Source organism: Apium graveolens, chromosome 2, assembly GCF_009905375.1.
Source record: "Apium graveolens cultivar Ventura chromosome 2, ASM990537v1, whole genome shotgun sequence".
NCBI lineage: Eukaryota > Viridiplantae > Streptophyta > Magnoliopsida > Apiales > Apiaceae > Apium > Apium graveolens.
This window is the reverse complement of record NC_133648.1, coordinates 88,928,022-88,952,959: the sequence shown is the minus strand read 5'-3', so window position 1 is coordinate 88,952,959 and position 24,938 is coordinate 88,928,022. Positions and strand designations below refer to the sequence as shown.

The 24,938-nt window shown below is 34.8% G+C and overlaps 3 protein-coding genes across 6 annotated transcripts; all 3 read left to right on the top strand.

The window, feature by feature from the left end:
• Positions 1–8,573: 8,573 nt before the first annotated feature.
• LOC141707628 (BRCA1-associated RING domain protein 1-like) lies at positions 8,574–13,938 on the top strand. Of its 3 annotated transcripts, none has more exons than XM_074510895.1 (12): positions 8,574–8,748; positions 8,896–8,949; positions 9,053–9,123; positions 9,753–9,851; positions 10,015–10,334; positions 10,502–10,602; positions 11,263–11,449; positions 11,566–11,675; positions 11,942–12,032; positions 12,353–12,518; positions 13,043–13,138; positions 13,399–13,558. In XM_074510895.1, the coding sequence occupies exons 1-12, from the start codon at positions 8,666–8,668 to the stop codon at positions 13,416–13,418; spliced, it is 1,398 nt and encodes a 465-aa protein (XP_074366996.1). In that variant the 5' UTR covers positions 8,574–8,665; the 3' UTR covers positions 13,419–13,558. The 3 variants fall into 3 exon arrangements, with proteins under 3 accessions (XP_074366996.1, XP_074366994.1, XP_074366995.1); XM_074510893.1 differs by having other exon boundaries at positions 8,579–8,748; positions 13,043–13,161; positions 13,399–13,938; XM_074510894.1 differs by having other exon boundaries at positions 8,580–8,748; positions 9,756–9,851; positions 13,043–13,161; positions 13,399–13,938.
• Positions 13,939–14,945: 1,007 nt separating this feature from the next.
• On the top strand, positions 14,946–17,361 carry LOC141707627 (uncharacterized). The gene is made up of 4 exons (XM_074510892.1): positions 14,946–15,217; positions 15,663–15,751; positions 15,880–17,020; positions 17,105–17,361. Exons 1-4 carry the CDS (start codon positions 15,134–15,136, stop codon positions 17,186–17,188), a joined length of 1,398 nt encoding a protein of 465 aa, XP_074366993.1. The 5' UTR covers positions 14,946–15,133; the 3' UTR covers positions 17,189–17,361.
• Positions 17,362–18,217: 856 nt separating this feature from the next.
• Positions 18,218–24,730, top strand: LOC141707626 (uncharacterized). 2 transcript variants are annotated; one of them, XM_074510890.1, is made up of 5 exons: positions 18,218–18,703; positions 18,843–18,920; positions 19,113–19,628; positions 19,708–19,933; positions 20,013–20,575. In XM_074510890.1, exons 3-5 carry the CDS (start codon positions 19,296–19,298, stop codon positions 20,486–20,488), a joined length of 1,035 nt encoding a protein of 344 aa, XP_074366991.1. In that variant the 5' UTR covers positions 18,218–18,703; positions 18,843–18,920; positions 19,113–19,295; the 3' UTR covers positions 20,489–20,575. The 2 variants fall into 2 exon arrangements, with proteins under 2 accessions (XP_074366991.1, XP_074366992.1); XM_074510891.1 differs by lacking the exons at positions 19,113–19,628; positions 19,708–19,933; positions 20,013–20,575 and adding exons at positions 21,312–21,666; positions 24,068–24,730 and having other exon boundaries at positions 18,491–18,703.
• The last annotated feature ends 208 nt before the right edge of the window (positions 24,731–24,938 follow it).

Here is a 24,938-nt window from a genome sequence, read left to right as displayed (position 1 = left end):
ATACACCAAATTCTCCCAGACACTCATTGGATGTTGACATGATAAATATATCACTTCCAAATTCTCCATCTTTAACTCTATTGGAGAAGCCAAAAATCCAAGCAAGTGAGCATCATCTTTTAGATGATTTGTTGGCTTACTTGCCATTTCTTTCTGAGTCTGTTGAGACATCTGTGCAAAAATTTTCATCAATCTGCATAAAGTCTACAATAGTCTCCACACCAAACTCATTCATTTCTTCTATCCCGATGGATATTCATCATCTGTCGAGTAGTGATTGTATCCCAACGGATAAGCCTAATAGCAGTCATCCGTCGGATAGCCAAACTACTATCCCGATGGATATTCCTCATCCGTCGGGTGTCTCTGCACAACTTCAAATTTCTTCAATTCTCACAAGTGCAGAAGACTTAGTAGTAGTACAATCACTCTTAGGGGTGAGGGAAGGGAGTGAAATGAGTGAGAGGTTGGGTTTCTCCCAGGCAAAAGGAGAGAATAAGAGTGAATCCATGCAGTCCATTTCTTCAGCACTGGCAAAAGTGAGTGAGATGAGTCCCACCTTAGATGGTAAATGTGAGGGTGTGAGGGTGGGAAGCCAAAGGGAGCCCTTGATGCAAAAAGAGAGAGATCATGAGAGAAAAGCAGGTACAGGAGTGATAAGGATGAAATCTATTGCAAGTGAGTCAATGAGTGTCAATGATGTAGAAAGGAAAAGGCTATTTCAGCAAGAATATCAAGCTGTCATAGATTCTATTTCCCTTGATGCTGAGACATTTACTCATCCTATTACAGCTTACCAAACTCAAGTTGTGCAGGGCAATGAGGAGGCTGAAAGGATTCTAAATTTGGTGCATACTACACAATCTCTTCAAAGAGCAAATGATGCAATCACTGCTATGCCTTCTAACACTGGCAGTGATTTTGAACTGGCTGAAGATTCATTTGGGGAAGCTGGTGGGGATGATGAGGAAGACAACATGAGCATAGGGGGAGATGCAGATGTTCCTGCCTGAATGCTAATAAAAGAATGTTCCTACTCACATCTCCAATCAACATTATTCAAGCTGATCCATGACACCCAAATAGCCATTCAAGCATCTACTGATTACAGCACAAAGAAGCTACTCACAGCTCACCTTGAAGCACTCCAACTGCACAAAATTCAAGCCCTCCAACACAGTGAGAGCGTGGATGAAATCAAGTAAGAAATTTCTGAATTTAAACAGGATTTCATTGCAAGGTTGGATGCTAGAATTTCTGTAACCACCATGACTGAAATAGCTTACAAGCTAAGGAAGGAGACTGATCTCAATAGAAAAGTTGAGGCCATGGACTCAAGATTATCTGATGTAGAGAAGTCAATGGCCAAGATACTCACTAATCAAGAAACTCAGACTGCTCTACTCCAACAATTGGTGGCTGCTCAACTCCCTCCCACTCAATAACTTGATGCTAACAAGAAGGGGGAGAAAGGCTCAAGTGAGGGGGAGAAACAACTCAATATACAAGTCAACAAAGTGATTGTGTCAGCAATTGCTTTCCCAAAGCCACCAGTCATGGACAACATTGAGATCATAAATCTGAAAGCAGCAAAACTAAACACATATGACGAACTGCTAAAGATTGATGTAGCAGCAGTTGAGAAGGAGTTGAAAGAAAAATGCAGAAAGATAGATGCAGAATTCAAAAAAAAATTGGGCCAATTCAGAAGCCAGACAAAACATTCATTCATCACTCTCAAGTCAAGAACATTTATGTGAATTAAATGAGTATGAATTATATGGAGAAAGGCCAAACATCTTGCATCAAATCTCTAAAAGCAGATTTCATCATGAAGCCTAAAAGAAACTACTCAAAGTTTTCAGAAAAGAATCCTATGGATATTGTGTATGAGACACCTAGGCCAGATGAGAAGAAGCTATTGGCTAGGTCATTTGCCTTTTTACAAAAATCCAATTGATTCAGCACTCAAAAGAAGATTAGCCAAGATTTACAGAAATGGTAAGGAAATTTGTGTGGTGGTTGGACACCCCATATTTGTGGAAGCAAAGAAGGAAGAGAAAGAAAGAATCAGGCAAGAAAAGAAGCAAGCTGCTCTGGATGCTAAAAATATTAAACAAAAGAAGAAGCAAGCTGCTATATTGGCCAAACTTCAAGCTGTAAAAACCACAACAAAAATTCCTGCACAACCAACTGTAATTGCTGAACCTAAGGATCAGAAAGTGCAAAAAGAACCACAGCAGAAAAGAAGATTTAGATACAAGCTCCATTCCAAGAGAAAATTGGACTTTAGTGATTAGGAAAAGGAAGACCACATTCCCAAAAAGTCCACAAATTCAACTCAGACATCAATACCCTCAGTGGTATTTGAAGAATTCAAGGTGGTAGATCCAACTAGGAATATTCATGGTGAGCCCATAATTCCAAAGGATGAGCCAGTGGACTGGGATAGTTTGCCAATTCCTGAGCTAAACTTTCCTATCTTCAAGACAAAGAAGACAAAGACAAGAGCAAGCAAGAAAGTGAAACCAGTGACTCTCAAATCCAAGACCCTAGTCAAATCTCAATCCACAGCCAACAAATGAGATATGTTGTACATCTGTGACATCAAAGAGTTTTCTGACATTAACCTCTACTTAGATGAATTGGAAGAAGTTAGAGGAATTTATGCTCACAGACATCTTCCTGAAAGACTGGTATTCAAATACAGGGGAGGAAAAGAGATCATATGGCCACTTCACAGGATCCTTCTAGAAAGCCAATCTATTCTAATAAAGATCTACTAATCATTCAAAAAGAACTTTGGGTACCATGTGACTTCTAGAAGATTAGTTCTAAAGAAGATTGAGGAGATGAGGAGTAATAGAGCCAAAGATGCACTTCCAAAAACTCTATCAATTCCCTTCACAGAAAAGAGAGTGCATTTGAGGCCTTATTAGTTAATGGAATTCAGGGATGAAAAGGGAGTTAGAAGATTTTTCAAATTGGAGGACCAGTTGAGTATCTCTAGCAATGAGACTCTATTGGAAATGCAAGGAATGCTAGATCTCTCAGAAGCTGATGAACTTGAATTCCACAGACAACTCCAAAACCAGATAGAAGAGAACAACATGAGGCATGGGAAGAAACCTAGACAATAAAGGAAATAGACTTATCTGCTCAGACTAAAAGAGCACCTTGATAATGATTGTGAGTTATTCTTTGTATACTTTGCATTGTTCAATTTTCAGTAAATATTACAGCACTTATCAGTTTTATCTACTATTTTCAATCTGTATTCTTAGAGTGTTTCGTTATCATCGAGTTTCTCTTAATTTATGGCTACAATTCCAGTAGACATAAATTGGGGGAGATTGTTAGGAATATGTTGTGAACTTGATGATATATTATACAAAATACCTTAGTAGATTTAACTTAGTGAATTTTATAGCACTCGATGGATGATCAAATATAGTCCCGACGGATGATTCAATATAGTCACGATGGATGATGATTTGACATCCATCGAGTGAGTAGCTTATGTAATAATAAGAAGAGTAGCACATTTCTGCAAATAACTTTGTGTAGATTCTGTAAGAGCTTATGAGTCATGTTGACTGCTAGTAGATATGCAAAATAGATTGATTAATTATAAATATGAGATGTCTTGTAATTCCGCATAAGTCAAATGGAGTCAAGTGTCAAATAGCTACCCGACGGATGATCAACAAAGCTACCCAACGGATGATCAACAAAGCTACCCGACGGATAACAAGAATGTACCCGATGGATGATCAATTCAAATATTTGTTGACAGTGACAACACAGTCACATGTGTTGGGCGTTTGCAAAAGGAATGTGGTAGCCTGTTTAGCAGGAAATTGAGAACAAAGAAGCATTACCATTTCCATACAAGTTGTGAAGATTTTCAAAGATGCTGGAATAGAGTAATGAAACAACATGGAGTTAGACTTGATAAGTTTTGTTTTATTATCCTGTCTCATTACCATGTAAACTTGGTGATATATAAACCAAGTGTAGCTAGTAGAACAAATAACTAAGGAAACACATTTTAGGAGAGAAATAAAAAATGTTGTATTTGTCAAGAATTTCTCTGTAGTTTGTTTGTTCAACTTGTAAAGCAGCTGTAAGCCAATTTGAGCTTCACAGAGTTCTTAAATATATATATATATATATATATATATATATATATATATCTGGTGGATACATTCAAATCCACCAGAAAGTTTTAAAGACTTGTATTTTTATTACTTTGTGTTTGATTTATTTAATCCTTTCATCCCGCACTTTGCCAATCAAAACACATATATATCTGTCGAGTTAAGAACCGTTTTTAAATCTTGAAAAAGAAGCCAAAATTATATTCAACCCCCCTTCTGTAATTCTTGTTGTATTGTTAGGGAATAACAGTAATGAAATTGGAAAAAAGAAACGAGCGCATCTAACACCCCGATTTGGGGTGTTGAAAATGGGGGGCTTTGTTATAAGTTATGAACCCTCCTTAACCCTTAAATAAATCCCCCTCAACCCAAACCTCGTATCAAAAATATTTCCCAAATGTGGGTTGTTAAAACTCAGCTGAACCCGGTCCAGCCCAACCCCCCTTAACCCCCAATCCAAACAGGCCCTTGCAGTCACGTTTGTTAAAACTCAGACGAACTCGGCCCTGCCCAACCCCCCTTAACACCCAATCCAAAAAGGCCCTTACAGTTGCTATGGGTCTGAAGCAGAACCAATTATCTGTTTTTCATATGAATTTGACTGTTAATGTACCTTAACTATATTTGATGCAGCGACAATGAATTACATGTGATGCTTATCCTCCAGTTGAGTTTTTTATATTTTGAAAGAGTAAATTACAGGGGTGTGGCTAAGGTATACACATATTTTTAAAATATTGGCCGGATTTTCAAATTCACAGAATGGTGGCTGAGGTTACCTTCTCCCTTTCAAAAACGTGTCCGTCGTCAAGTCTATTAAGTTTACACCGTTAACTCAATAAAAAAACGTAAATTGAAGGGGTATAAAGGTAAAATACTTCTGCTTTTAGAACAATAAAACAAATGAAAATTATCTGTTGGCACAGTTCTATACATGCAAAGGATTTGATCGGAAATTTGGGGATTTGTGATGTTCATGTTAACTAGAAAATTGGGGTGTTTCGATGAAGGACATGTGGTGGTCATTAATCGAAGAGGGGGGAAGGGGAGAGATTGTGGTTGTGTTCGTGTTGTACGTGTGTTGTTTGTTTACAAATCAAATCGACCTCTCCGAAAATTCAGGAGTTTTGTTCATGCACTGCCGGTGAACGGAAAATTAGGTGAATTTATATTCAAATAGTTGAATTAACATCATATAAAGCAGTTTGTTTGATGTAGTGTGGTGGGTAAGCGTGGTGAAAAAGTCATGTGCATATAATATGTGTATGTAATGAAGATAAGAGTAGATCGGAATACCAGGTGGTCAATTACGGTGATGCACACACTCATCTTCTTCAGCGGTCGGATTCTTGCTCGATTTGATCGGATTTTTTTTTGATTTCGACTTGAGAAATCACATGACTGTGTGTTGTTGTTATTTGCTGTTAATCGAGTACTAGTTGTGTAATTTGGAGTGAAAACAAGCTAAAAAATCAAGTGAATCAAGCTATTTTGGCCTCATACGAGGCTGCTGGAAAATTTGACAGACCAAATATTCGGCAGCTGGTGCTTGTTGTCCAGTTTCCAACTCATCCTTTTAAATAATTAATTAATATAAATTGGTTTGAATTTTTATATAATTAATTAATTAGTAATTTATTTGATAAATATTAGTGAATTACCCAAATTATTCTTGATAAATTTACGGCATTGGTGAAAATTTGACGGCAGACACATTTTTCAAAGGGAAAAGGTAACTTCAACCCCTGTTCTGTGAATTTGAAAATCCGGTCAATATTTTAAAAATGCGTGTATACCTTAGTTCCACCCCTGTAATTTACTCTATTCTGAAATGCTCGTAGAATTGTTATGAGCTCGCCTTTTTCATTAAATATTTCTGTTAAATTGCAATCCCTATATTTTGGTAGCATTTTCAACATGCAACCACAATTTTATTCAGAAAATGTTTCTTTTAATAATATAATTACTAGCATTGGTACCCCGCCCGTTTCACAGGTCGTGACTCCGAATAATTGTAGTATATAACATGACTCCATATTTACACGGGTGGAAGATATTGACTTACAAAGTGAGGTTTGGATTTTGATGCTGACTATTAAATGTTTTAGCTTAAGCTACGTAGAAAGCTGAGAAATCCACAAACCACAGGCGGTTGCTTGTTCTTAGAAACTCTTGTGAATTGGTCTCTAGTAGACCGTTGATCAATCTGATGCAGTGATGCATCAAGTAATTATAAGTAAATGATCATATTGATGAGCCTTATGCTCTATGTATTTATGTCATTGTTGGATTCAGCTAGTGAGCATGTTTAATGTGGAGTTCAAGTACTTGTTTGGGGTTGTATCATTTATATTCTATGGATTTTCACTGCACTCTGATTCCATTTCTTTATATTCGGAAGAACGGAATATATTGTCAAATAAATACTAGGTGGAAGATGAGTATATAGGAGGATATAGTGAAGAACAAATATGAGACTGAATATTTTATGTGTTATGAGGTTTGTCAAGGAAATGAGTCGAAAGTAGGAATGTGCATTCATCTTGGCACTCTGTTGCTGCAATTGTTGGATTCACTTTAGACTGAGATATGCTCATATCAATTTCTGCTAGTTTCTATACACATAGTGTCTGAATGTTTTGATGTCGAATTTTTAAAGTCAAAACCACTTCTGTTTTGGTTTTAATTTGTCAATATGAGGCAGTAACACCACCAGCACTTTATTTGGAAAATGTGATAGCAGTCTTCAAAAGCTTGTGTTCGTCTCCGCTTGCTTCTGGTAAGACAACATACAAAAATTCAAACATATGTGCAGTTTAATGATCTCTGTTCTGCGTTTTTGACCTCAATTATCTTGTTCAGTTTCAGTCAGGGAAGATGTTGCAAAACTGTCAGAGCAGTCTCCTGTGTTAGCTAATACAAATCACGGAACTATAAAGAAGCATGATGAAACATCCTAAGAGGAAAAGGGTTTTCTAAATCTTAGTACATCCTAAAATGTTTGAATTAGGTTGAAAGAAAATCTGTGTGGTATAGAAGAGGATAAATCAACACAATCACAGTCTCCGGGTCAACTGAGAAATGAGAATCTAATCGAGATTGCAGTTGAGCCAATAAACATGAACCAAATGAAATGGCTGTCAGTAGGTAGGACTCCTTCCTTGAGAGAGATATAAGGATGCCAAGAGACAATAAGTTATCAAACTCATCAGAAGCACACAATGACAAGTGTGGCTTTGGTCATACTTTTGAGTGAGTGATGTCAGTACTGCTTTCTAAACTTAAATCTTAAAGGATTTCGATATCAGTTTTTGTAGCATACTAGTGTAGTAACAGTCTGACACTCTGTTAGTGTTGAAGAATTCATCTTCTTTTACTGAATTTATCTCTTGCTGAACATACAGTTGTTTGCAGGAAACTGGACAAAATTTGCATCTGTACTTCCTGTAACATTACGCGTACTAATCTGTACATACTTTTGATCTGAAACTGCTGGCCTCAAAGTACATGCGTCGATCAGAATTTTTTTTGTTGCAAACAATCAAGAGAGTCAAAATCCTTGGCAAATAAAGCAAGTTGGGCTGCCTAAGGAGCATGAAATTCTTCACCTACGATGTATAACAACAAATATAGGAAATGCAGAGAAGCTACAAAATCTGTCAGTATTGCTGTGTCGAAATTGCAAATGCAGCATCGGAAACCATAGAACGGAATACATGGAGTATGTTATGCAAGTTGGCAGAAAATTATATTTTTGATTGAATTTTTAAAAGTAATTAAAAAATGTACACTATAAAATTTCGAAAAGCTTCATATTTTTTGGAAAATGTGGGATTTAAAGTTATCACTTCAAAATTCAAACATTCAAGTTACAGATAAAGTATTTTTGACATATACCCTCCATCCCAATTTAACTTTGATGATAAATAAAATATAAATTTTTATTATTTTAAAAAGTACATATTAAGATATATTATATTTGCTTTTTAGGTATATAATTTTTATAATTATATATTATATGATTTTTTTTATCAAAAGTGAATAAATTTGATTAAAAAAATAGAAAAAGACAGTAATTGAGACGGTGTGTGTAAATTATAGTATTACGGCGAAATTAAAATATTTAAACTGTAGGACTGGATGATTAAAATTAAAACTTAATTAGAGTTTTGTTCCTGTTTCGAGTGAGATTTAAGAAGTCGATAAAATCACAATTTTGCTTGTGATTTATTTTTAATGTACTTAAAGAATAAATCATGTGATATATATAAATATAATTGGAAGTTGAGCTGGGGGAATTATGGAATATCATATGTACGAATCTTACTAGGGAAGATTTGGTGCCCATTATAAAAAAGAAGAAGACAATATTAAATAATTTACATAAAAAACAATACTGGTAGGGTAATAATTTGATGAAATCTGGAGCGTCCACATATTTCCCCATCAGGGTTTAAGTTGTTGAAAAGATATCAGACAGTTTAAAAAAGGAAGCCAAAGAAAAAATGGAAGAAGATTGTCGTCATCGGACAACTCCATGGTTCACTCACCTCCTCAATCTCGGCTCTGCCCTCAAATGCCCCAAATGGTACCCTCCTTTATGTTTTGATATTTTACATTGTATATAACTTATTCACAACCCGTATTATCTATGTGTTTCAATGTCTTGATTCATGTACAAATACATCCTTTTCAACTTTATACTATAGTGGCTTTTATTTCTTTTGTGTTGCAGTTTGGAGTTGCTTTATGGGCCTGTTTTGCTCCCATGTGATCATTTTGTATGCAGGTACCTATATTGTTTCTTGATTTTATTTAAAAAAAATTAAGCTAGTTTTTTGTAAATTTTGTTTTGTCAACTGTTTTTTTTTTGTTTGAGTGTGTGTGTGCAGTTCATGCATTTATGATCAGACAGAAAACGGTTCCAGATGTCCTTCTTGCAATAGGCAATATGTTGCTCGAGGTACGGGAAATTAACTACTTGGTTACGGTTGTTCTTTGTGTTTTTATCTATAATTTGTGAATTTTAACCGCATTCTAGTTCTGTGTCTATTGTATTGTCAGTATTAGAATTTGTAATAATTTTGTACAAATGTGGTTGAATCTCAAATGTTAGTGATTGCAGTTTTTGGCCAAATACATATTTTTATAACAATGCTGTGTTGGAGCGGAAACGTATTTGTGAGCAGTTATATAGAGGTGTCGTGCGTCTCAAACTATTGAACACGTTCGTTATCAGTTATAATATTGCACAGCTGTTATATGTCTCAAACTTATACTCTAGAAATGATGTCGCAGCATACTAATGGATAAATGTTAGGAGTTATTGTTGCAAATTTATGGACTGAACTAGTTTCACTTTAAAACCAGACAAGCTAACAAATCTTCTCTCTTTGCTATTTTTGCAAATGCGTAAAAGTATTGGATAAATGTTAGGAGTTATTGTTGCAAATTTATGGACTGAACTAGTTTCACTTTAAAACCAGACAAGCTAACAAATCTTCTCTCTTTGCTATTTTTGCAAATGCGTAAAAGTATTTGAGGTTAAGTTTAAATTCATTTGATTGTTGTTTATATTTTGTCTAAATGAAGCAGAGACCCGATCTGCACGTTATATGGAAAATGTGATATCAGTCTATAAAAGCTTGTGTTCGATTCCCCTAGCTGACTTATTTCATCCACCTGCTTCTGGTAAGACATTGTACGATTATTGGAATATGTGTGCAGTTTAGTTGCCTTATATTCTGTAGCTTTAACCACCTTTTTAAGTTTAGTCAACTAAGATCTTGCAAAACTGTCGGAGCTGTGTACTTTTTTGGCTATAACATATCTTAAGAAGGAGACTGTTCTGCAGGGGAAAATTCCATCAGTGGACAACCTCTGTGTTTTGTGAACGGTTGTAAAATGAATACGAGTATTGGCCAGAAAGGAGATCCATGTGGTGTAGAAGTGGATAGGTCAACACAGCCCAAGCCTCCTGATAAGCCGATAAATGGGAATCTAGTCGACATTGCAGTTAAGAAAATCAACATGGACCAAATGAAATCAGAGTCGTCACTAATGCCTTGTTCCTTTAGCGAGATCAATAAGGACTCCAAGAAGCGAAAGAAATCAGATTCTTCAGAAGCATGCAACCATAAGTGTGGCTTTTGTCATTCTTCTAAAGTGACTGATGTTAGTACTGACTTCTGAACATGAACCAAGATTTGTGTGTCTCTGTGTGTGTGTGTGTGTAGAGACTCTATTAACACTATGTATTAGCTGCCCCTGGAACCGAAATATCTATTAAATGATCCTCTTTTCCCGAATCAATATCTTACTGAATATACTGTTGCTTACAGGAATCGGGGCCAATTCTACATATTGCCAATCAAGAGTTAGTACATGAAGATTTGGCCTCCTTCCCCAAGGTTATTAGCGTTCACAAGGTTTGCATTGATTGGTACGCAATCTTGGAACACCATCTGTTTTGATGCTCCTTCCGAAAATTTAGGAAAATTATATATAGCCGGATAAACCATCTGTTTTGATGCTCCTTCTGAAAACTTATAGGGAAATTATTTAAAGCCAGATAAAAACAGATTGTAGAATTTTTCTGTTTTACAGGTTATGTGTATCTCGTCTCTTCCATTACTAGCACTCATATTAAATGGTAGGAGAGAACATAGGCATGCTCGTGAAGATTTTGATCTATTAACAATTCTTAGATTTCTATAAAAGGCTATAATTTTGATGTTGGAAAATGCAACCATTTCCCCCCAATTCCTCTTGGCATGATATACTGGTTTTGTTTTTTTTTTTTTCTCCTAATAAGTCTTTTGTTGCTTGATTTCTCTACTCTTTCTTCCATGAGTTTCATCACTTCGCTTACTTCTATGCGTAAAGTGGTGGCTGCCAAAACAAATTCCGAGTAAGTTATTTATCTGAATAAAATTAAAAGAGGATATTATTCCTACTAAAATGACACAGAACACCAAAAGTACTATTTAAGGCTTTTAAAGTATTTTGTGCCTGTTTCTATGGACCATGTGCGTTACTCGGTGTATCATTTGGGTTTTCCAATCATTTTCCTTCATATTTTGTGGTTGCCTTTCAATTGCAGGACACCCATGGTTTACTTTGAGGATGAAAAGATAAAAAATTTAGAGATGGAACTGGCTAGGGCAGGTAAGCTAAGATGTAGTGGCTGTGGGGAAAAAGGAGCAGCACTTGGCTGCTATGTGAAGGCTTGTCGGAAGACTTATCACGTACCTTGTGCGTTAAAGATATCAAATTGCAGATGGGATTATGTAATTAAGCTACATTAACAGTCTACTGTATTTAGTTATTTATATGTTTGTTTCATGAAATTTCCTTTTTTTCTATGTCATACTAAGTACTAAGTCATTTTCTATTTCATCGGTAGGACAACTTTCTAATGCTGTGCCCATCTCACAAGTCCAACAAATTTCCAAGGAAAATGTTACAGCGTGACAAATGTGCCAGAGTAGAAGCCGGTCCACTGGCAACCCAACTGTGCGTTCCTTTAACCTTTAGTTTACCGGTGTGTTTATTCTATTATTTATAATTATAACTATAGGGTCTATGTGTGCTTCTAGACCTTTGTGCATTTTAGAGTTTTAGTGTATGTCTTCTAAAAGTAAATTGTCTGTAACTATCTTAATTGATTTTTAAATTGATAGACTTTTGTTTCAGTGCCAAATTCTTTTTCAATGATCCCAATTTGAATTTTCATGGCATTGTAGTTTGTTGCTCAATATTTTTTAAATGTGTGGGTACAGGACTTCCAAGCAGTCAGAATTCTGGTCATCATCATCTCATGGAGTAAAAACTTGGGTATTCTGTGGATCTGCTTTGTCTTCCATGGATCTGGTTGGTTTTGACTTTCAACAGAAGAATTATTTGGTGAAATGTTACATTTTTATGGGTGAACTTCTTTTTATTTATTATTACTTTTATGAGTGTCACATGCTGTTGCCCGGAGCAGATGTAACCTGAAAACTGGACGTGCCGATAAAACTGATTTTGAGAAAGAGACCTATCTTGTAAATGTTAAATAAATGTTTACGTGAACTTAATGTTATATAATTCTGATTATAATTACTTATAAAACTTTTTGTACATGTATGTTTGAAGATATATACTATCTTTTAATCACACAACCTTTTGTGGATTTTCTTCTTGGTTTACAGTGCTATCTGGTAAAGTTTGCTAGATGCTGTGGTGCAACTGTAGCAAGGTTTTGGAGACCAGATATAACCCATGTAGTTACTTCCGCAGATGCAAATGGTGCCTGTATGAGGACAATGAAAGTCCTCATGGCAATTTTATACGGACGATGGATCGTCTCGATGGACTGTATGATTTATATTGTTCCTTTATAATTTTTTTTATATGGCAAAGTCCTCTATCCTCTTTTATTAGTAGTTAGGATCATTATCTGATGATCATTTCTCTCTTCTACAAACATTGGTAATTAAAATCATCGTTCCATACTGAAATAGTTTGTTATACTATAAATGGTATACAATCATAACAAAATATCTTGCTCTTTTAAGAAATTGATTTTTTTTAAGATTTTTCAGTAGTTGGTAGGTTTCTATTTTCTTTTCGTATGGACATTGATGGCACTTAATTGCTTATGTTAAAACACTGTAATTAAGAGTACAGTAGCTGACTTGCCTCTCCATCATGACATGCTAATCTCCTAAACATCCTCCGTCATGATCCCTTCTCTGTAAGGCTTTTTGCTGTGCAATCTCATCTGGCTCCTAAGTGAATATATGGTTCAAAATGGTGTTGTGATATTCCTAATAGTAGGAATTGATTATATGGTTCCTCTGGATTTTGTCTATTAATAAGCGACTCACAAAATGTTGCAGGGATAAAATCTTGTGCAGAAGCAAACAGACCAGTGGACGAAAACCATTACGAAGTTGCACTAGACAATCATGGTGCTCGCAATGGCCCCAAGATCGGTAGACAGCTAGCTATAGATAATGCAAGTGCAAATATTTAATCAAAAAGAACAAGAGATTTAACTAAAAGAATTTTTTAACATAATCAATTTTGTTTTTCCTGAAAAAGTACTTGCATCTGATAACTCAACTTTCAGATTCAAGGTCATCAAATTGTATTATTTTACTATGTAATCAGCGTTTAATTGCATTTCAGATTTCTGTACATCTCTTTTTTATCACTATAAACTGTTGATCTTCATTGGTTTTGGTTGATCCAGGGGCCAAAGCTATTTGGTAGCCATATATTCTACTTCAGTGGAAATTTTGACTCGGCGCTCCTGAATCACCTTAAAACTTTGGCCCTATCTGCTGGTGGAACTGTCATTGAGAACAAAGAGCACCTTGACTCACAAAGTTGTGATGCCAAGGAGACTTTGAGAACTTTAATTGTTTATGATGGCGACCACATTAATCGATGCACATCAGAAGATAAAGATTACCATGCGCTGGAAATACCAGAGGAGGCAGAAGATTTGGCTCGTAAGATTGGTTCTAGGGTTGTTCAACACGCATGGATTTTGGAATCAGTTGCAGCATGTAAATTGCAGCCTGTGTCCTGCTATTGATGATTTCTTTGACAGGTGTGTTCTAACCACCATGGTAAGAGTCATGTGATGCTTTGCCGTATGCAGACTTATAGTGAACACTTGTAAACTCTCGGATGAAACGAATATTGTGAATTTGTGCTATATATTGTAAATAATTACCTATAAATATTTGAGTTATAAGGTTTTGTACTAGAATGTTTGATTTTTGTACGGATAAGGATTATTGTAGCATGATGTAGTAGTTCTGTTCTACATAGTGTGGGACGCAGTGTAATCTTTTCTTTTGTATGTAGTTAAACACTACTGCACACTCATTGGACGAGGTTTGAACCTCCACGTCCTGCGAGAAACATTTGGCTAGAACAAGGGGTATTTGGTGTAAGTATGTAATGATGTTAAATATCTTTGTTATCTTTGATGACAAAAGAGAACTAAGATTAATTATGACTAAGCAATTTAATCCGATTTGATATGCTTATTATTACAATCCGAGAAAGAAACTGTAACGGCGCTTTGCAGCACTACTACTAATGAGGGTGAAAGACAAATTTAGCCTATTTTTACACAAAATTGACAAAAATAACCAATTTTCGAAAAGTTGGCCAACTTTGGCCGATGGGATACTCAACTGTCAGTGGAGTATCCACTTTATATAGGATATCCAACTGACAGTGGAGTATCCCATATATGAAATACCCAACTACCAACAAATTAGAATACCCAACTGACAGTGGAGTATTCAATCGGCCAAAATTGGTCACTTTTTTCAAAATGACTATTTTTGTTAAATTTTTTCAAAAATAGGTTATTTTTGTCATTTTTTCTACTAATCATTCACCAATTTTTCGGAAAAAAATAAAAACAAAAGATCGGGCTATCACATCCACAACTGTTTTCCATTATGAATGTTAAAAAAAACAAATCACATTTATTAAACAAAAATCATTAATAAACACAATGAAAACGAAGAGCAATCTATGTATTGAGGGACAATAAACATTCTTATTCAAAATTAAAAAAAAAACAAATTTCCATAATATTAAATTTATTTAGTCAAGCACTCATGGGTCCGGCGGCCCCACATACTCAAAAGAAAAAACACAATCAACGGTTGAGATTCACTTTATAAAGAAGATCATCATGATCAATCCCCTTCTAACGGTCACCTTCTTCTTTATTCAAACAAATACAAAAACCCTAAAATCACCACCAAGAAAATCGACCGTTAATTAATCTCCCTTTATTCCCCCTTATCTAATTTCAAAGCCCTCTTCATTTTCTTCATCAGAAATGAAGACCCATTTGTCTCCTCTCTTTGGAGATAATTAAATTTTCATCATCCTTCTTTTAACTTAAAAATACCATTTTTATTTTTAAGAAAAGGGCTTTTTGTAAAATAAATTAAATGGGTTGTTTTCTTGGGTGTTTTGGATCTTCTAAGGACAAGAAACGCAAGAAATTGAGAAAATATGGTAGCCCTCGTCTTCAAGTAAGTTGCTTTATGTTTACTAATGCTATGTGTGTTTTTGTGTGTAGCTAAGAAAGATTCATTTTTTTCATTTTAGCATGGTGGTTGAGAAGCAATTAAAATGATTATGTTTAAAAAAGATGCTGATTATTGATTATTAATTAGAAAAAAATGATATGCTGCTGTTTAATGCATCTGGTTTCTGCTGAATCTAAGATGCAAAGATTCAAACTTTATCTTATTTTTTAGTTTATTTTGGTTTTATTTGAGTTGGGTTTCTTTAATGAAGTATCCCAGTTGAGACTTTTATGATTAATTGATTTTTTTTTCACTTTGAGTTGCAAAGAATTTTTTTTGCAAGAAACTGAGCTAGAAATAAGCTTTGATTATGTTTAGGTATCAAATATAAAGTCCATGGTTGTATAATTTGAGGGTTTCTGATAACTTTATTTTCAATGTTTTGCAGAAAATTGGAGGTCAGACTCTTGTGCAAACTACTCAAACTCCTGTCTTGAGCATCCCGGAAAAGGTTGTGTATTCAGTATTAGAGTCGAGGTGAGTCGTTGAATTTGTAAAAGTAAATTGCTTATTCTGCAAAATCTTTGTTTTTAACTTCTGTTTTAGGAATAGGGTTAAGTGGGGGTTTGTGTTTTTTGTGTCAATGTTGTGTGTGTGTGTTGCAGTAATGTGAACTCTGAGGAGCAATTGAGTTTGAGTATGAGGAAGAAAGTCACATTCGATTCAAATGTCCAAACATATGAGCATGTTACTCTATATGGAAGTACGGATTCGTTACTGGAGAAGAACGATGCCAGTGAGAAGGAAGCGGAGGAGGACAAGGGGGAGAATGATGGTCTAGCTAGATCAAGGCAATCTCATACAAGTTCCGAGGATGATTCAACACTATCCAGTGTTGGATCTTACCCTCAGAATCACAGGTACCAAAACTGCAGAGACAGTGATGATGAAGCTGTAGAATCAGAGTATGAGGAAAGTGATATAGATGATGAAGAGGATGAAGAAGAGAATGAGTATGGTGATGACGATGATGATTACAATGATGAGATTAACGATGGAAGTATGTTGTGTCAAGAAGTGTGGTCAGAGACCATTCCAGTTGAATCGAAGGAGTCAAGAACAAGTGTTTCTCTGAAAATAGTTGGTTCAGAAGAGGTTGACAATCCTATGCCGTGTGGATTGCCTGAGAAGGAAGTTAAAACAGTTGTTATGAATCGTAATGCAAGAGATAGGAGTGTATATGTTCATCCTGTGCTGAATCCAGTAGAGAACCTTAGTCAATGGAAAGCCGTCAAATCGAAAGGGACATCGGTATTAAAGCCACACCAGAAGGAGAATTCGGTTGCAGAAGAAGTACCTCATATTTCATTTAGTTTAGAACCAAGTTTCAAACAATCATCGTATAGTTCCAATCATCAATCCAATCATCAAGTCAAGAATCAAAACAAAGAAATGGCTGTTGATGCAAGCCTTTCAAATTGGTTAGTTACGCCTGAAATAACCAAGGAAAAAAAATCTAGCTCAATCAAACTTCAAACGCTGACTTCTGAAAAAAGCACGTCTCAAGGGTCAAATTCAGTGATGAGCATAGAAGATAGGCCTATTTTAGGTGCATTGACGCTTGAGGAGCTGAACCAGTTTTCAGCAACGTCGACTTCCCCTAGAAAATCACCAAGTCGGAGCCCTGATGACATGGTTCTCATGGGAACTGTTGGGACTTACTGGAAACAGACGGGTGAAGGTAGAAATAGTGGTTCAGCCTCTTCCTATAAAGGCATACCAAACACAACCAGCAAGTACAGAGAGGTATTTCTGATGAAGTGAGATCTTGTGCCGTAGTTTAAAAGTAGGGTCATATGGGACTACTAATCAATGTATGATGGTTTGCAGGATAAAAAAGTGAACTGGCATTCGACTCCATTTGAGACAAGATTGGAGAAAGCTTTAAACAGAGGTTCCGCTGCTGAAGCTTAAGTTTTTCCTTTTTTTTTTATTGCGGTGAGATGTTTGTGTGTGATACTTTTCGATGTTGTGTGAATCTTTAAGTTATTTGTTCAAAATTTGTTCACTTGTAATTCTTTATTGTACTTCTGAAACGATTAAATATGATTCAATTTATTTATATAAGATACCAATTTTTTTGTTCTTGTCTCGCTTCTTGTATAAGTTAAGAAATACTCGAATATTATTGCATTCTACTATGTTTGATGAAACTTCCCGAGTTTTTTAAACTTTTAACTTAAAAAGAGACGGGGTTGATATATATAAACAGATGTCAACGTGAAAAAGGCAAAGAACTGACAAGCACCTTTGCCTCGAGAAGCATTGGCAAATGTTTGAATTTAATCAGTTGTAATGGCAAAAGTCTAGCATAAAGTAAATTGTAGCATGTTGTTTTCCTTCCGGGTAGGGTCTCTTTAGGTAGCTTACCTCATAATACTACCCTTGATGATACACTTGTCCGATAGATATTGCCAAGAGATTGCCAAATTTTATGAGGCATGACGATTTTGGTTGTGAAATTGCATGATTGCCAAGAAATTGCCTATAAAAATTATCAAAACTTAACAAATTCCTAAAATGATTAAAATACATATACAAATGCTGGATATCAATAATATTTGATATGTTTAATTTATTTTCTGGATCAAATAGACAACCTTTTGTAGTTGCTAACTATTGTAATAAAATGTTGTCAGTATAAAATTGAGTGAAAGAATACTAATATATATAATGATTTGGCAAGATTGACAATCCCTTATTAAAGATGTTTTAACAGACCTGTCTCGAAAACGAGTCCCGGTAACTCCTTGCCTTGAACAACCGGTGCTCCTTCACTATCAAGATAAACCTGTTTACATATTTGAATATTTTAGAATCTGAAAAGTATAATGGAAGGTTTATTATCTTTCAGAATTGACCACCACAATACCGAGACTCCACCTCATTTTTATGAATATAAACAAATGTTGAATAAGTAAGGAATGCATGACATTTCCATTTAGCAAACACTATAAACCTGAATCATGCCTGGATGATCTTGAGTATTTTTCCCAGGCTACGGTGTTCCATCTAAGTATAACCCTTCTTCACTTTCTTCTGAGCTTTGTCTACCAATGCATTAATCCTTGCTCTAAATTCTTTAATGACTTGTTTGGATATAAGTATTTCATTTGAAATGCTGGTTTTGAGCCAAATAACTTGTTTGGATACACAAATAATTTGAATTTGGATTTGATCCAATTACTACTCATTTAAAAGTGAAGCCCACTTATGAGAATTTAAAATTTGAACAGTGTCATTTCAAATTTCTCTCAGCCCCAAATAACAAATAATTAGGCTCGACCCACTCTCTCCCTCTTTCATCTCTCCCCCTTTCTCTTTCCCAGATCTATTCTCTGTCCTCTCTGGAACCCTCTCTCACCGGTCTCTCTGATCTCTCTTCTTCTCCCTCGCTCCTTCTCCTACTCTCTGCTTTGTCATTATGAGGTATTATATACATATAACGTTACAAATCGATTCAAACACAATTTTCAAATCGATAATATATATATATATATATATATATGGATATATATATATGTGTCTAAAAGAGAAACATTCAACTTATGATTGTTTAATTTTGCAGTTCAAGGGGCAATTCAGCTCGGGGAAATTCTTCGACCCACAGAAATTCGTCGGCTCAGGGTAATTCTTCAGCTCAGGGGTAAGTGTATACACACACTACATCTTTGTGTTTTTACTCCTTGTTTCGGGGATTTATATATTTTTCCTGCTCTTAATTGTGTTACTCCTAATATTTATGATATAAAATGCTTTTAATCATGTATATATATTGGGATTGTTAGCTTAGTTAGTTAAGATTAAGTTGATAATTGTATGCTTTTTTTGAATTTAGTCGCAGAAGATTTGTCTCCAATATTTCACAAAAGCGTCCAAGGGACAACAATGAGGATATGGAATTTATAATGTTAGTTGTAGGTTTTATTCAAGTAGTGGTGGCATCGTATTATGGTCAGATATATAAGTTGAAGGAGTTGACATGGAATGCATACGATCGTTCTCAAATTAGAGCACCTGGATGAACTCCTTAAAGGTTGATAGGATATGCCGTGAGCAATTGCGTCTTGATATAAGCCGGTTTGATAAATTGTGTCACATTTTAGAAAGTAAGGGTGGGTTAGTAACTACGAAACATGTTACTGTGAAAGAAATAGTGGCATTATTTCTTCACACTCTTGCACATGATTTGAAAAATAGAACTATCCAAACTATTTTTGCACGTTGTGGAGAGACTGTTAGTCGGCAATTTCATTTAGTACTTGGATCAATACTCAAGATGGGGAAGGATTACATAAAAAAAGTAGACCATTCTACTAGTTATGTTGATGATAACCAATGGAAGTGGTTTGAGGTAATATTAAAACAAATTCGATTTCTAATTATGGTTAAAGTCTTAAGATATGCATTATTAAACATGAACTAATATTTAGGGTGCGGGTGGAGCTCTTGACGGTACACACATCAAAATGACCGTGCCCATTGAGGATCGACCTCGCTATCGAGATAGGAAAGGGGATATTAGTACTAACGTTCTAGCCACATGTGATCCAGACTTATGTTTTATATATGTTTTACCTGGATGGGAAGGATCGGCATCCGATCCTCGTGTTCTTCGCGATGCCCTTCGTAGACCAAATGGTCCAAAAGTTCCAAAAAGTAAGAATTAATTCATCATTTGATTTTGGTCAGACATTTTTTAGAAACTTACTAAATATTTTTTAATTACATGATGTAGATAAATGTTTTCTCGTGGATTTGGGCTTTACTAATAGTGAAGGATTCTTATCTCCATACAAGAAAACTCGATACCACATGAATTTATGGCAAGGAAACACTCCCACAAATCACAAAGAGCTTTTCAATTTGAGGCACTCATCCGCTCGCAATACCATTGAAAGAGCCTTTGGGTTGTTAAAGAAGCGTTGGGCTATTTTGAGAGATGCTAGCTTTTATCCAAAAAAAATTCAAATTAGAATAATCAATGCTTGTTTTATCCTCCATAACTTTTTGAGGGAAGAAAAAATGGAAGAAAGAAATTTTATGCAAGAAGTAGAAAGAGATTTGTTAAGGATGGAAGGAATTGACGTGGAAGATGAGGAAGATGATTACATATCAACCGCTAGATCTACAAATGAATGGAACGAATTTAGAGATGATCTTGCGAAAAAAATGTTTGAAGATTATGTTGCACGAAGGACTCGAGCTACATAATTAGTTTTCGTCTCTCATAATTTTCTGCTCTTAGTTGTCAAATGGCATGTAAATCACTGATTTTATACATTATTATTATTTTCCACTTACGCTGGTATTAGAAGATAATATTTTTGTTGCTTTGCTGTCAGCAGATACATATAATGATAGCTCAGTTAGAACCTCGTCTACTTCTGTATTAGCTTCTATGACTACATAATTAATCACTTGCATGCTAGTAATTAATTGCCATCTACATTATTTACAAATCTCTATCTGAAGTTTGTTTTCTGGGATGGATGACCATTTAGTATGAATAGTTTAATGTTAATGGTGCAATTGTGAAGAGCATATAGATTGTGTTAGCTAATTAATGGCGGATTAATTTTTTTTCTTTGTGTATATGGATTTTAATTGTTAGAAGGTAAAAGTCATTTGTTAATAAGCATTTATCGATTTATATCGATCTAGCACTGTGTTGTAGATATATTCTTGTTCCTAGCTAGACGCTGTTCTACTTTTTCTACTATTTTCTTAGTAACAGTTTGGAGAGTTGAGGCGCAAAGCCTGCTTCAGATTGTTAGCAAAATATGTTAAAAATGTGGGATAGATATATTAATCTCATCCCCCTCTCCTCCTACATAAGCCTTGTAGGAGTTAAAATAGGAACTGCACATATCAATTCTAATTTGCATTAACATTGTGTAATATTATCTAGTATTTTACAGGGGACTCTCCTGATTGGTTTACAGGGAAGTTAATATTGTCTAGTTATGTGTAGTTTTTTTGTGTAATTAAATGTATTTGTTTTAACTTCAATTTTTGTTTTGTACAAATTTCGAAGACAAGAAAAACAACCAATGGTTGCTCCGCCAAATGTTCAGAAAAGGGGATATTTGACATGGAATAATGAAATGGATGCCATACTCACTTCAACATTGTATGATCAGATTAATGAAGGCAATAAAGGGGAAGGAGATTTCAAAAATCAAGCTTACCAAGCTGTGGTTGATAAGCTAAGGGCCGGAATGGGTATATATGCCACTGTTGATCATGTAAAACATCGGATTAAGGTTTGGAAGAAACATTATGCTGTGATCACTGAGATTCGAACCTATACTAAATTTAAGTGGGACGAAGAAAAGAGAATGTTGGTGATACCGATAGAAGATCTCAGAGAATGGAAAACTTATTATGAGGTACTTTTTGGTTAACTTTATTTGTCTGATCATGCCTTAATTCGTTGTATGTACAGTGTTTTTAGTTGAATCTGCTCTGTGTTTTACTAGTTGTTAACAGCTTTTTTCTAGAAATTTAAGAGTTGTATTTTTGTTTAGTTTGGATTTTCTTACGTTGATATTCTTATGTCTGGGTTGCGTCAAACCTGCTTCAGTTTAGTTGGTAATGTGTGACTGTGTGAACACACCATGTTATAAAAGTAAACTTGCGTCAGAATATGGATTATAGCTGTAGATCTCGCATTCTTATTGTTTCACCACCTGTCTCAGCTCCTCAGTTGTTGTTTGAAGTGTCTGTCAAACCATTTGACAACACTTCCGGCTAGATTAGGGATTGATTATACAGGAGCTAGCATTTAAGAAACAAGGTTATTTTAAGTTTGTTTTGTTTATGTCCCTGTTTCTGGCTATGCAGTTCATGGTTCTACTGATATTAAACTTAGTAAGTTGAAAAGTTTGACCGAATTTAGTCTTACTGTAAAATACTCAGCCTGGTAAACCAAACCAAATGTACCCAACGTCCCACATGGAAACATGATTTAAGGAGGATAAGATGTACGCTAATAGAAATAGTGACTGCATATATCACAAAAGAGTGCTCCAGCCTGTGGATGACCACATTAGTATGGATAAATCTGCTGTGGCGCCAATAATTATACATTAAGAAATACACAAACAACCAAACATAACAGATCATATATGTACTTGTGGAGGTACTGCATTAGTATTGATGGTTATGAACATGTGTGAGAGTTGTAGTCACAAGTTAATTTAAGCCAACTTTTTTTTTTTGCTAAGTAATTTAAGCCAACTTGCTCTAGATGGTCAATTTTCAGAATGCATGCATTATCCTGTTGTGAAGTTCCATTAGGACCATTGCTCCGATAAATAAGTTGTCGAAAGTACAGACATGTACTGAAATGGAATCTAATCTATAATGTTAGACAATCATTTCTTAAATCACCAATGATGCATGATTTGTACAGTACTTATGGATTTATAGTGTACTAAGATTAATACATGGTGTTTATAACTAATTTTTTTTCCATTATTTGTGGTGAGATTAACACTCAATCGAGTTGTAAAAACAACAGCAGTTCCCGCACTTTTAGAATTTTTAGACTTCTTTCAGAATTGTACTGAGAAACGCCATCACAGACCAAGAACAGATAACATATCAGTTATTTGCTTTTTTTTTCTAACAGCCACCATTTATTTCTGATTTTTACAAAAAGCTCCTTACACAAGATTTGTTAAAGAAACATGTAAAAAGTAGAGAAAAAATCTGTTCAAAAAGAGTTTTGCAATTTAGTTCAAATATGAGTTTTTACAATGAATATTTTATTAGAGTACCCTTAACTGTAAAGTTAAATATAGCTAGTTTCATTATGATGTTATCTACACTCGAAATTGAGTGTGTTAAAAAGATAGTAATTCAAAAGCCAGAATTACCACCCTTAATTACAAGGCTCGAGTACGACTTGTTAGTGATTACTAACCCCTGTGAACTAGCTTTAATTTGTTTGATAAATAATAGTCTCTTGATTCTGATACTTCACCAAAAAAATGACAGAACCTAACAATATAAATTATATGGATAAAAGACCATATAATTGATTTACATATTAATTATATTTACATATTAATTTAGTAATTATGCTAATATATTTATATATGCTAATATAGTTATTATACTTGTACATCCATATTAATTAATTTACATTTATACAAGTAGTACCCATCCATTAGTTTGTTTGCTTTATTCTTGGGAGTAGTAGTGTAGTGTATTATTTTTTCCTTTTAGCCTTGCTTTCTTTCTTTCTTTTGCTTCCCAGCCATGCCTTTCTTTTCGTCTCACAACTTTCTTACTTCATGGGATCCTTTTTATTATTTTCTTTTTTGCTTTCCTTTTTAATATGATCTGTTGAATTTTTACATGTATGGAATGATCAATTACATGAATTTAGTGCAGTAAATACTTAAATTCATAAGAATATTTTCCCTTCTTGTCTTTTAGATGCACTTGTCTGATTGAAATTTTTTTAGCTGATTACAATGGCCGCTAAATTTGTACAGTGTCACCAGATACATAAGAGTTGGGTGAAGGTACTTGCGCTGACTCTTTAGACTTCAAATTTTCAGAAACTGATCTTGTTTTTTAGAAAAAAATTCTTGAGAGCTGATACTTGATAGTACTGTATGTTTTATTCTCTCTTGTGACCAGTCTATATATTGATTTGTTAATTTTGTAGCCTCTTAATAACTAGTCACACTCACTTATTCCTAGACCTTGTCAACTGTAATCAAATATAATGCCCTGCAGAAAGAGTATAATTTTTTATGTTGTGATGTGCTTGTACAGGGAGTTCCACATGCATCTGCATACAAGAACAAACATATTCAGAATTGGGATGACATCTGTACATTATTTTCCTCCGACAGAGCTACTGGTGAAGGTGCAGAGCAATTTGAGGAGTCTGCAGTTACAATGGACCTTGAAAATGAAGCTATTAGCACTGCTGAAACGGGTCCCGGTGAATCAAACAAAAGGCAAAAGAGGGACCGTCTCGCTGATGCAGTTACTAGTTTCGCAGAGTCCTTTAAGGAATACGTGAGTAAAGCAAAAGAGCCACCAAGACCCACCTGTAAAGAAATATATGAGGTTGTATCTACAATTGATAAAATCACTAATAACGAAGCTATGAGGGCTGTCAAGAGGTTTGTGAATGGAAAAGCTAACGAGTTCGAGATGCTTAAAAGTCTACCGGATGATAAAAAAATTGGATTGGATCTTGTTGCTTATTAATGATTAGTTGTATTTAAGCACATTTCAAAGATTGTGTTAAAACATCTGTATTTCAAATATATTTTTGATTCTTTATTGTTGAATTTTAAGTATCTAATTTCAAATGAAATTCTAGGGGTTGCCAAACACCATTAGGAATTTGAAATTCAGGATGTAACGACTGGGAAATTTACGTCTGTATTATATCAAAATTATAATAAATTATGTGTATTAATGTGTCATTTAGGTGTAATTATCTGTCAAATCCTAATTGTTACGTGCATTCTGTGTCATTCTGTATTTTTAAGATATTTTTAAGATATTTTATTTTGCATTCATCGCTTTTATTTCAAACGTTTTACGACCCGAACCATGATTTTAAAGCCAGTATTTCAAATAAAATAATGGGCCTTATTTTTCATCAATCGGCCTTTACCATCACAATATT

Excerpts from the sequence above, each read along its gene's own strand:
- LOC141707628 (XM_074510893.1), top strand. The coding sequence starts at position 8,666 with ATGGAAGAAGATTGTCGTCATCGGACAACTCCATGGTTCACTCACCTC. Across the intron at positions 8,749-8,895 it reads GCCCTCAAATGCCCCAAATG|TTTGGAGTTGCTTTATGGGC; the intron begins GTACCCTCCTTT and ends TTTGTGTTGCAG. Across the intron at positions 9,124-9,752 it reads TAGGCAATATGTTGCTCGAG|CAGAGACCCGATCTGCACGT; the intron begins GTACGGGAAATT and ends GTCTAAATGAAG.
- LOC141707627 (XM_074510892.1), top strand. The coding sequence starts at position 15,134 with ATGGGTTGTTTTCTTGGGTGTTTTGGATCTTCTAAGGACAAGAAACGC. Across the intron at positions 15,218-15,662 it reads ATGGTAGCCCTCGTCTTCAA|AAAATTGGAGGTCAGACTCT; the intron begins GTAAGTTGCTTT and ends AATGTTTTGCAG. Across the intron at positions 17,021-17,104 it reads CAACCAGCAAGTACAGAGAG|GATAAAAAAGTGAACTGGCA; the intron begins GTATTTCTGATG and ends GATGGTTTGCAG.
- LOC141707626 (XM_074510890.1), top strand. The coding sequence starts at position 19,296 with ATGAACTCCTTAAAGGTTGATAGGATATGCCGTGAGCAATTGCGTCTT. Across the intron at positions 19,629-19,707 it reads ACCAATGGAAGTGGTTTGAG|GGTGCGGGTGGAGCTCTTGA; the intron begins GTAATATTAAAA and ends ACTAATATTTAG. Across the intron at positions 19,934-20,012 it reads TGGTCCAAAAGTTCCAAAAA|ATAAATGTTTTCTCGTGGAT; the intron begins GTAAGAATTAAT and ends TACATGATGTAG.